Below are 12,924 nucleotides of genomic sequence, written 5' to 3'. Positions count from 1 at the left end.
TTTGAACCTAACCTAGCTGTAGAGGTTTATGGGTTCAATCCTAACCCAGCAGGTTTTGTAAAAAAAAAAACATTTTAATAGTGTATAGTGCTTAAGCGAAACATTACCGTTGAGCATAAAATACCATTATAACCATAGTATTATTTTAAGCGCCATCAAAAAAGTTCGACATAATTGAAACTTTGAATAAACTAGCAAAAAACAAATTTGCCTATTCAAAAGTTTTGGAAGTAGAAGTATAATAATATATGCCCATAATAAAAGCCCACAATATCAACTTACTCAAACATGGTAGTTTTAACCCACTACAATTAACAATTCATTTAAGTTAAATCAAGAGTAATAGTTTGTTTTTGAAGAGTTATTAGATTTATTTAGTTAAGACCAACGATTAACGATTACATAGCCGATTATAATAGGCCTATAGCATTTTAGAGTTTAACTGTTACGCCAGCTAAATGTTCATACAAAAGTAGTAAAAACACAAAATAGAACAAACATGGGTTTCAGCTCAAGCCGATTCTTACTGCATATTTTTTTATTAATTTAAAAGTGTTTGAGGTCCAAAATTTTCTTTAAAATTCAACCAAGTCAGTTCTTTTTTTATGGGTTCACAATTTCTCTTAGATGATTCTCATTGGTTCCATGATCTAACAATAGCCTGTTGAATTTCTTTAGTTCTTGGTATTCTTATCAAAGACAACCCGTTGTTCAACAAAGACAAATGTAACACAGAGAGACCTCAAGATAGAAAAAAATACCTAAAAAATACTTGAACAATATTCCTGCGTTGTAACATTTCATTCCACCCCTCTTATAAAAATCATGTGGAAATTGTGTGGAGCCATGTCATATCTGAATACATATTTGAACTTGGACTATTTACCTTTACTGCACATATAGAAGTTCCTAAGGTTGCAATCAACGTCGTTCCACTTATATGACGTGTTTGGGTCTTTGCGATTTTCTGGTTTTGCTTGTACACAATCCTCGTGATAGCCGGCGTTGTTAGGTTCCCTCCACCACCAGGGCGCGAAATCATCCTTTCTCAAAGGCTGACCGTCAACCCAAACAAACCTTAGAGCCAAACTTCTGTATCCAGCCTCGTCCCTCAGACCGATCCAAACAGATCTGTTATCATTCCCTAAAAAAAAGAAACATAATAAATCAAATGTGTCATGTTAAAACTTATATCTTCTGGTTAAAATTATTAACTACCAAAGACAATTGACAAAACATTCGGATGTTAAAACTACGTCCAGTATCAGGACCAAAACTGTCATTGTTCAAGTGAACCACCAAAAGAGTAATCTGATTATTACTTTCTGGTGAGTACGCCAAATTTTATCCGAACGTTAATTAATGAAAAAGAATACATATTTTCAATCATTGCTTTCTCAATGTCACATCAAATAACACAATACAAAAAATGAGAAAATCTAATTTTTACTCTAAAGTACTGTAATTATCTTTCCTTGGATCAAAAGAAGAAGAAAATCAAGAATAAATAATTGCTCTTATTGCTTTAAACCATTTAAACTCATCTTACTATTTTCCTTGAATTTCTCGTCGGCTGCGTCTTCAAACATTTTTTGTTGATCTTCACTTTTGATAACCGCTAGTTGTCTTCCTTTGGCTATGCAGTTCTGATAGGCTTCGTCCCAAGTTACCTGAAATGTGTTTCATGTTAACTAAAATAGTTTCTTTTAATATTCCAAACCCCTTAAATGCCAATATACAAATATAAAGCCGTTTTCTATTGAAAATTCAAAGACTAAAGAAAAACACTTTTACCCAGCATCTACAATTACTTTATTACATACTCCCTGAAAATTGCATGAATGAAATTAAAGAGTATCAACCACGTTTCCATGTAGACATGAATAAAATTTCCGTAGAAAAATAACTTACGTGGGTCCATGGATCGCCTGCAATGTATTTCTTCCCAGTCACCTCTGAAACAAAGGATTGTTATTACTTAACTTTGCGAATCTTTTAATATGTAAACGTCATAACTAATTAGAAACATGTTTTTCCATCACAGGATTTCTTTTATAGTATAAATGATTACAACATGCACATGTTTTATAATCTGATTAAACAAAACAAACAATCGTTTAATATGGGATGATTTGTGTTAACCTCATATGAGAGCTCAGGAAGAAGCTTGCCCTATCCTGACTTGTGCCCTATATTGTCTTTTGCTAGCCTATTTTGCACGATTTATTTTAAGTATGGATGAAATAGGCTGCAGATTTTTGTGTATATTACAACGTACTAATCCGCTTCGGGCTACGATAGTCCAGGAGCCTCAAGAATGGCTTCTATCCACCACATGTCATCTCAATTTCAGTAGTGTACCCCATCAATCTCTTCTAACTGACCTCCACTAGACTGGCATCATGCGGGAGCAACCGGACTAGATCGAGAACCTAATTTAAACCTGTTCTAGACGGTATTTTATCACACACTCTTTAGAATGTTATGGCAAATCTAGTATCTACAATGTAAGGTGGGCTATTTACTATTTTATGAAACTACTTACTGACTCAGTTATATAAATTCTAGACCACATAATAAATAAAAGAAGATTCTTGAAATGTTCATGGGTGTTCGTTTGAAGACCAAGCCGTTTGGAAAATTCGAAATCGTCTCATTTTCTAACGATAGGGTTTACAAATCAGTTAAATCCCCCTCCATGTTATTTTTATGGGGAAAATATTGTAAATTGCCCTTGTATGCTTATGCCAAAGTTCATCCTACAATCTACCTGGAACGTCCTTGGGACAGCTTCAAAGAAGGCACACGAACCTCACTGGGGAGACGGCGAGAGCCTTTAGCTCCACGTAACAGGCTCTAGAACCATTGTCGATCGTAGAGCACAATCCTATCCTTTCATCTGCCTATGACATTACAGCAACACTCCCCCGTCAAACCAGTGTCTCCAGTCCACGAAGGTAGCCCAAGGCGAGTAGCAAATCACAAAATCCTGCCTAATGGTCAACAACATTTTCCACGAGCGGTGATCCCTTAGAATCACAGACTTGAAGTTAATATACCTGGTAAGTCTTAATTTTAACCACTCAATGACTTTAAAGAATTGGAAGAGCAATGACCGTTGCTGCAGGAGATATAGGTGAATTGACGCGATTTCCACCTCCGTACTGTGCCACTTGTTTAACCACCCGGTTATTAAAGTGACGAGATCGCAACTACATCCTGAAAAACTGGTGGTAGCTATATAAGGTGTTGGCACCAGCGAGCACATAATAATAATAATGTTGGCACAATGTAATTACAGGACCTATGTCACGCCTCTGACTCTAGTTTGTTTCCTTTGTTCATTTCTACAAAAGACCATTGGAACTGTAGTTCGTTTATGTACAAGATAAAAATTAAAACTTTAAAATCACATAAACAGTATATATTGTGGTTGATGATATTCAACCTACTTATACACTCCGGTATGCGAGGGTACCAGGAGCCTCCTGACAAACATGTAGCTACGTCTCCTCCACTGTACACGTCACCAACAGCTCCTCTCAGACTGTAGCCTGGGTTGCAGACGACTCTGACTCTAGTAGCCTGTGATCCCGCCGGAATAATGCATCTTGCGTCACAGCTGTCGCAATGTTCTGCCAAGGAACAAAATTTCCTGTTGTCAGAGTCTCTTGGCAGCATACAACTTTTGGGCCTTGAACATAAAATGGTTTTATTTTAGAATGGTTTGTCATTTACATACCTGAAAAAAGCAGCAAAACACAATGGGATTAACTTCTCTAAATGCATTGAACCAGTCATTAGAAAAATACAGACCAACCATTATCAAGGTAACTAAAAGATTACATAAAATGTTGTTCTACATGGAACCTTAGACTATTAATACCAAAAAGTCAATGATGGATCCCAATCAATGTTGTGATCAACTGTAGCATCATTTCATTATAATCTGTGACTTTAAATAATACATATTTTAAAGCCTTCAGTGAAATAAGGAGCTATTAATATTTTGAAAAAAAAACACATACAGACGACAGAGGTTAAACGGTTCGAGATAGTACGGAAGTGTTATTGAATTCTTTGTTTGTTTTGACCTCCTGAATAATCTGGCAAAGTTTTTCCTAGTGGAAGCTGGACACCCTGTAAATGTATAAACAATTCATAATTTAAAAATCATGTAATCTCTTTGAAACCTACTTTGATTTATATCGCTAATCAACAGTCGTTGAATGACATTTTAATATAATATAATGTTTATCTTTTAAAATTACTGTTGTGGCACAACATTTATCTAAATATTTTGGGTAAATGACTCGGAAGAATGATCATCTATAATGAATCTTTTTATTTAAAAATCATATATGTATCAAGAATCACAAATTTAGTAAATTAAAACCTTTACTTACCTTGGTTGATCAGGATTGTCTAAAAATTCATGTTCAACCCACGTAAAGCTTGGGTGATGCTTTTTTACTTCGCCTTCCATCCATATCATGTTGAAGGGCCATGTGATATTGGAGAAGTACGTTGTCTTTTCAAATCTTATGCTGACCAAGCCAAAGAGATAGTGAAGTCCTTCGTAGACAGCCGTAACTCCCCCACCACTATCGCCTTTTTGAGCGATTGATAATGCTGAAACATATCCAGACTTTGAAACATGACAATTATGAAACTACTTCATTTTTATGCTGAAAGGTAATCATTCTTTAGTAGCCTGGTCATGTCAAAACGCTTCCCATATTGTAGCCATAATCATTGAAAGACTAGTTACGGGCTGTGCTTGAATCATCGAAGTTGAGTTGCCACTACTGAAATCTTGCTGAACTTATCCCTCAGTCCTCAGTTTGTCCCTGTGTGTTTATTTGGGGGCTTTCAACCTAAAAATGTCTTAATATTAATTTACCTGAACTGTTTTTGCTGGCACAGAACTTGTCGAAGGTTGGCCAAACAGAAGGGGCTAGCTGATTGCACTCGTAAGACGGGACCGGAGTAACATCGTTGTACAGAAGGGTTTCACTACTCATCTGGTTTTCCTTCTTTCCCCAACCTACAACCTGTGAGAAATATTTCAAACAAAAGATTTATCAAAAACGATATACCGCTACATTAATGTCAAAATATCAAACTACTAAAATAAATCTTCAGTTATATATAGATTTTTAATATTACAGATACCTATTCCATCAAGTATGAAATTAAGCCGACAATATGCATGTGGGTACATAAAGTCATTGAATAGTAACTGCATTTATTTTTATAAATCAAACACAGCAAGTTGTTTGTTCTAAAATTCAGGTTCAAAATTTTTGAATAGTTACACAACCTTCACTTTTGATCTCATATACAGGGTGTCCACAAAATAACTGACACATTTTAAAGTCAAATACTGATACCAAATAAAGACTATGTTCAATGTTTTATATATGTATTTAAAGCAAAAATTCGCAATTTTACTAGAAACTTAGTAGAACTTGATATGAGCACCATTAGTGGCCCGGCATAAATCTAAAAGAACTTTGACCTCTTCCAAGGTTTTTGTCAGTACTTAAGGGATATAAACGGTGGCATTTATTGTGACATGTTCGAGGAGTACGTTTTCCCACAGTTGGATGACATTAAGATGGAGAAAGGCCCTGTTAATTTTCAGCAGGATGGAGCACTACCACACTAAAGTTTGTGTGTGCGAGAAGCACTAGATTTTCGTTTCGAATATCGCAGGATTGGAAGGGAAGGGCCCATCAAATGGCCTCCTTGGAGTCCAGATATGACTCCTCTGGACTTTTTCCTTTAGGGGTCAGTAAAGAATGGTGTCTACTCGGTGCAGATTCGGGATCTGAATCACCTCCGACAGAGAATAATCGCACGTGTTGGTGCAACATCCCCTGAAGTACTGACCAAAACCTGGCAAGAGGTCAAATTACGCTTAGAGTTATGCCGGGCACACATATCGAGTTCTACTAAGTTTCTAATAAAACTTGAGAATTTCAGCTTTTAATACATATACAAAACATTAAACATAGTATCTTATGTGGTATCAGTATTTTCCTTTGAAATGTTTCAGTTATTTTATGGATACCCTGTATTATTCGTTAAAATAAATGAACACAAGGTTTAGTGTAGCAACAAGAAATACCTTAAGTTCATTAGTGTAAAGTTTAAAAGGATAAACACTATAAAATGATGCGGTTTTATCAACGGTTGACCTATAAAGATTATATTTTTACTGTAAGGACTGTGTGAAGAAAATAGGAGGGAATATTTATTGACAAAGTATTTCTGATAGCTTGACCAAAATAAGTTTTTTTGTTTACCAGTGTCTAAAAGCTAAAAGAATATTAAAAACTGGCTATAATTTTGATGTATCAATGTTTGTACCGTTCCTTCTACAAGTAAAATTTCCTTAAATAGATGTAATAATTCCTAAAGCAGATTAAGAAGTATAAACAATTTTAATATGACTACAATCTGCATGATCAGCCAGTGAGAACTCATCACGCACAGGCAGAAGTCCAGTTTTTACGTTGCAATGGTGTTTTATGACTTGTCATAATAAAGATTGATTTATCAATTTGTTGATAGTATCATATACTGTATACCTTAATTTCTACTATACTTACAAACAAATTCTTGTCTTTTATGTAGTTTGAACCATCTAAAAATCCATGACAGACTGGCATTATGAACTCTCCTGCCTTAATTTTCACATCCAGCATCAAAAGCGCAATGTCGAAAAGAAATGTTTTCTGGCTGTATTCCCTAGGGAATTTTATCATCGAAACCTGTAAAGATTAAGTTCCACAAACGTCTGTGAATAGTATAGACCTACAAAACTATCACACCCTATAAAGAAATAAAAAGGATAAGTTTGTATTAGTCGTGCAATGTAAAATAGTATATTTTATAACCAGATTAGAAAGGGAGTCATTTAAGACCATGATTGAAGTGCGAGATTTATCGAGTATTTTAAATGGTCGAGAATATGTATTCATTCACTTTCACTCGTGTTGTGAACTTTACTTTCTGCTACACTACAAAGACTAATTAATTATTTTCTTAATTAAAACAGACATTCGATATTTCTTTATTACAGATAGGAACATTACAAATCTTATAGCATTTTTTAGGTTATACCTTCAATTTAAAGTTAATACTCGTAGTTTACTTTGGTTGTACAGTTTTGGTTGTTGAAAATTGAAACACTTGACAAACAAATAACAAATCTTTGTTTGTTTACATTGGCAAAATCTAAAAAAGATAGTTAAAATTTTCTTTCGCATAGTAAACATTCTTTTTCCGCAGTAAACAATGTAATGATGAATTTTCGTAGATGATTAACATGTTAAAACAACTGGTCATTTCACAGTACTGTAGCGAAAAAGTTATATACAACAGTTATCTATATATATATAAGGCAAAGCCCTCACTGACTGACTGACTGACTCACTCACTCATCACTAATTCTCCCACTTCCCATTTACCTAGGAGGCTGAAATTTGGTACGCTGATTCTTTGGGCATTAAATAGGAAAACTAAGTTGTTTTTATTCTGATCGGACTCTCGGGCTCCGCCCCAGTGGCTCTGGAATTTCCCATGTTAACCTTATGAGTACTCATATTTAAATGGAATTAATGAATATTAACAGCTGTTTCAATTAAACAAGTTGGTTCTGTTCTATGATGTGCAATAGTATTAAAGTTACCAGGATTACCAACAGGGTGCAGCACTATTATTTTTTTTTAATTTATGACAACAGCTAATTTGCAACCAAAAGGTGAGTGAGCGTAGCGAACAACTTCAACTGGAGGCGAGTTAGCGTAGCGAACGAGCTAACTTGAAGGCAAGTGAGCGCAGCGAACGAGCTCCAACCTAAAGGTGAGTGAGCGTAGCGAACGAACTTCAACCAGGACGTGATTGACCCATGCGAACGAGCTCACTTATGAAGTAAAACGGGGCAAAGCCCGCGGGTACAGCTAGTTTATTTATATTCCAATATAAAAGCTATGTGACCTTCTATAAATTATAAAGTGATTGTTATACTCTTTAGTGATAGAACACTATTTCAGTCAGCTTAGGGTAGAAATATTTTGTTATTAAATTATTTGTAAACAGTATTACGTATTTAATCGGTTCTATTAGTCCCAATTTAACTTTTTTTAGGGGATTAAGAACGCTGTCTTTCTTTGCCTTTATAAACAGATAAGTTTACGGATATTAAAGTCTATTTTTTCACGATTGAAAATGCTTGTAGTATTTATTTACAGGATACACTTTCTACCGAAATTACTCAAACAAAAGGCTGCTTTCTTGTATGTATTGTATAACAAGGTACACTTATTTTAATACTAAAAAAAATTTAAACCACTAATATTGCCATGCAATATGCTGAATAACTACCACTATTACTGACTCTACCTCCAATTGACAACATAAATCAAAGTAATCAAGTCATGTATCTTTTATGCAACCTTTTTATAAAGTTTTAGGCCAAAGTTTACATAAAAAAATATTTAACTTGGGAACAAAGTCTACTCACATTGCGTTTTTCTTCAGTGTGCTCATGTATATCCCATGACCTGAAATATTTGCCCAAAGCCACTCGTAGATCGGCCACATTTCGAACGTTTTCCACGCAATGAGCCGCTAAAAAGTTAAACATATTGTTAAAACATATGTGCCTCTGAGACACTGCTTCAAAACGCTCTGCTCAAGAATGTGTTTCAAAGCAGTGACTTTCGGAGCAACGCCTGGAACTAGATGAATCGGTAAAAAAGAAAACTATGATTCTGTTAACAGGATGCCGTTTTGTAAAATACTCTTATTAGTGTAGTGGCTTAGAGACAATATCAGCAAGGATCGTGACCTGATGGATTAAAGCTGCAGCTTTTGCACATTTCTTCTATACCCTAAATACAAACAATTTATGGGGGGGTGCCCGATTTTTAGTTCCGCCATCTTGAAATACGACGCCATCTTTGTTTTCTTTAGAGGAATTGAACTATTCAATGAAAATTGCCTAATATCACCGAAAAGAACACATTTACGCCATTTTGTATATAACATAGTTTGTTCATAATTAAATTTGCTATAAATTGAGATAACAACCACTTCGATAACTTAAATGGTCTTGAAGATATAAACTAAAGTTGAAAATTTGATACCTATATTCCTCTACGCTACATGTAGTTTTTGATATATATCTCCCAAACGTTGAACGGTACGTATCTGATATTATGATATATTTTATTCGTAATTAAATTTGCTACAAAATGAGATGAAAATCTCTAAAGTAACTTAAATAGTTTTGAAGATAAAAACCGTTAAAGTAATACATTTTATCAATTCCTGTATGCAATAGGTCCGTGTATCTTAAAAGTCCCCGACCTTTGTTTTTCCTGCACGTATTGCGTTATAAGACTGCAACTCCACACATCAATACTGGACCTAAAATAGTACTTTCTAGACTAGTTCTTGACTTTTTCCTCCCAAGGGGGGTCGGCCCACAAGGAGTTAGTTGGAAATGTTAAATAAAAGCATAGGCCATGATGCGTATCAAATTAAAGGGATTTACTAGTAGAACACGTTACCACAAACTGAACTTTAAAAGGATAGGTGGGTCAAAAGTTATACCATTTTATAGTTTTGCTTTTTTATTAATTAATCAACGGTCAATATCATTTCATCTCATTGCATAACATATAACAAACGGAACTTAACAACTAGGATCATACATAACCAACAATAATATTAACAAGCAAAACAATGATCAACAAGAATAAATGTATGTATAACTAACTTAACAAGAATTGAATAAAAAAGATGTAAATACATCTGGAATTCCATAAGTTGATCGGTTTAGAGTGATAAAAATTTATAAATTCTATCAACATGCATCAACATTTTAATAAATATGTAAGCAAACAAGAAATGCAATAACAAACTGGATCACAGGACAATCCTATAACGCACTAAGGATTATGGAAAACAAGCAAGCAGCTCTTTCTTAAAATTAATTAAACTTGAGGAGAAAAAGTCGAGATTTTGAAGAATACTGTTTCCCAAACGATTTAGTCTTGGTAGCTAGCTGTTGTAGGCATATACTGTAGAATGATATCCCCTTTCAAAAAGGTCCTGGGATCAGGATGGTCTGAAGCAGCGAAAATTGATTCTGCTCAGCAGCTCAGGAGAGTCAAGTTCTGCAATGAGAATCTTCCTCGGGAAAACCAGGTCAGCAATACGCCTTCGAGAACTCAAGTGGTTTAGCCGAAGATGCTGTCGAAGATCCTCAATGGGTACATCCCTGAATGGGTATCCCAGACGAAGTCCTACGATTCTAAAAAAAAAAAACACTCTTTCGATGCCCTGTGAAAGACCAACTGTATAAATGGGGACCATACAAGAGAACAGTTTTCCAACAAGGGTCGCACTGGCTGAACGAATAACGTCCTTAATGCACACAGAGAAGCCGTTTCTGGATACTCTCAGAATGAAACCAAGGGCTGAGTTCGCTTTCCTTGTTGACCTGTTAACTTGATCATCAGGGTTGAGAGATGATGTGAATGGTACTCCAAGGTCGTTGACAGAGGTGGATCTAACAAGTGCATTCCCATTTATTGAATAGTTAAAAAGTGAGGTTGTTGACTTGTTGAGGTCCTGTTGAATGAAACTACCATGCACTTGGATTCATTCAAAAGCATTCCATTTTGCATAAACCACATTGAAAATTCATTGATGTCCTGCTGGAGGCACTGAAAATCTTGCAATTACTTCACCTCTCTGTATACTTTGGTATCGTCAGCAAACAACAATAGTCTAGAATCTTTGACAACGTCAGCCATATCATTAATCAATATTGAAAATAAAATTGGTCCCAGTAGCGATCCTTGAGGTACACCAGAAAAAGCTTCAAACTCACAAGACTTCGCTCAAGAAAATTTCACGGTTAAAAAGCGATTACACAAATAGTCCTCAAATCATACGAGTATGATTCAGTGATCCCCAATCCACCAAACTTTGCCACAAGATAAGTGTGACTTACACGGTCGAAAGCCTTGGATAGGTCCAAATAGACAGACTCGTCTTAATGGTTACGAGAAAAGGCTTGCATAATGTCATCCTGGTACAGAACCGAATTGGTCGAGGCAGATCGCCCTTTCTTGAAGCCATGCTGACAGGGCACGATGACATTGTCCAAAGAGAAAGAGAGTCTATGACGTAGAATTGCTTGAAATACCTTAGCCAATGCAGGTTGTATCACCACAGGACGATAATTCTTGTCATCAGATGGGTCACCTTTCTTAAAAATTGGTAGCACATATCCATTTTTAAGAACCCAAGGGAATTTTCAAGCTTCATCAAGGGGTTGAAATACACCGTAATATGTGGAGCAATCACACTGCAACCATCACTTTACAGCCACCATCACTCCACCACCACTCTTTTTGAAACTGGATATCAGAGAGCGGTCAAACCTATATATCTTGTATCCACCAAAGCTTATGGAGTTTTCATCCAAACTTTGACTGGCAGCCATTTATGACTGGGTCGTTCTTTTAAACTCCAGATTGCGGCAACGTGTTTTACTGATGAAGACCTTTAATTTTATATGTATATATACATTTATTCTTGTTGATCATTGTTTTGCTTGTTAATATTATTGTTGGTTATGTATGATCCTAGTTGTTAAGTTCCGTTTGTTATATGTTATGCAATGAGATGAAATGGTGTTGACCGTTGATTAATAAATAAAAAAGCAAAACTATAAAATTGTATAACTTTTGACCCACCTGTCCTTTTAAAGTTCAGTTTGTGGTAACGCGTTCTACTAGTAAATCCCATTAATTTGATATGCATCCCCTATGCATCCTATGCTTTATTTAACATTTCCAACTTACTCCTTGTGGGCCGACCCCCCTTGGGAGGAAAAAGTCAAGAAGTACTTTATACTTTAGTCAAGAAAGTACTATTTAAGGTCCAGTATTGATGTGTGAAGTTGCAATCTTCTAACGCAATACGTGCAGGAAAACCAAAGGTCGGGGACTTTTAAGATACACGCACCTATTGCATACGGGAATTAATAAAATGTATAACTTTAACGGTTTCTATCTACAAAACTATTTAAGTTACTTTAGAGATTTTCATCTCATTTTGTAGCAAATTTAATTACGAATAAAATATATCATAATATCAGATACGTACCGTTCACCGTTTGGGTGATATATAGCAAAAACTACATTTAGCGTAGAGGAATATATCAAATTTTTAACTTTAACGGTTTATATCTTCAAGACCATTTAAGTTATCGAAGTGGTTTTTATCTTATTTTATAGCAAATTTAATTGTGAACAAAACATGTTAGGCCTACATACAAAATGGCGTAAATGTGTCCTTTTGGGTGATATTAAGCCATTTTCAATGAATAGTTCAATTCCTCTAAAGAAAACAAAGATGGCGTCGTATTTCAAGATGGCGGACCTAAACATCGGGCACCCCCCCCCCCCATAAATTGTTTGTATTTAGGGTACGGAAGAAATGTGCAAAAGCTGCAGCTTTAATCCATCAGGTCACGACCATTTCGCTAAGCCACCACACTATATTCAAAAGTTATACTTGTATCATTACCTGTTAACACAAACTGGTCGTTTATCAAACTACCACCACATATTTGGTCCCATGTCTCTCTCCCTTCCACTACATTACGAGAATAGAGACCTGCATGCCAAGGGAACGCACCGACATTGGCCTGCACTCCATCCACGATCAGCGGAGTCAGTTGGCTGACCTCGTTTGACGCACCACACACTGAAATAAAAAGTAGACACGATAGTTCCAGTTAAAATACCTCTTAAAGCAAGGAGTTTACTTTTAGACGATTATGAGTGGTGATCATCATGAATTAATTTTAATAGATTCAAATCATAAACTGCA

At 35.5% G+C, this 12,924-nt stretch overlaps 1 protein-coding gene across 2 annotated transcripts in view; it reads right to left on the bottom strand.

The window, feature by feature from the left end:
* The window catches only part of LOC129005545 (macrophage mannose receptor 1-like), a 40,623-nt gene that overhangs the window by 15,577 nt on the left and 12,122 nt on the right, over nt 1-12,924 (bottom strand). For both annotated transcript variants that reach the window (XM_054434453.1, XM_054434454.1), the window contains exons 6-14: nt 12,619-12,798; nt 8,534-8,640; nt 6,618-6,779; nt 4,904-5,054; nt 4,407-4,632; nt 3,453-3,694; nt 1,912-1,955; nt 1,550-1,670; nt 887-1,144 (exon numbers count right to left, since the gene is read on the bottom strand). In XM_054434453.1, coding sequence (XP_054290428.1) covers nt 887-1,144; nt 1,550-1,670; nt 1,912-1,955; nt 3,453-3,694; nt 4,407-4,632; nt 4,904-5,054; nt 6,618-6,779; nt 8,534-8,640; nt 12,619-12,798 — 1,491 coding nt within the window. The remainder of the gene's footprint in view (nt 1-886; nt 1,145-1,549; nt 1,671-1,911; nt 1,956-3,452; nt 3,695-4,406; nt 4,633-4,903; nt 5,055-6,617; nt 6,780-8,533; nt 8,641-12,618; nt 12,799-12,924) is intronic.

The sequence above is a fragment of the Macrosteles quadrilineatus genome, unplaced genomic scaffold (genome assembly GCF_028750875.1).
Source record: "Macrosteles quadrilineatus isolate MER2022 unplaced genomic scaffold, UCM_ALF_1.0 Scaffold_23__1_contigs__length_1887923, whole genome shotgun sequence".
Taxonomy (NCBI): Eukaryota; Metazoa; Arthropoda; class Insecta; order Hemiptera; family Cicadellidae; genus Macrosteles; species Macrosteles quadrilineatus.
This window is presented reverse-complemented; position numbering and strand designations above follow the sequence as displayed.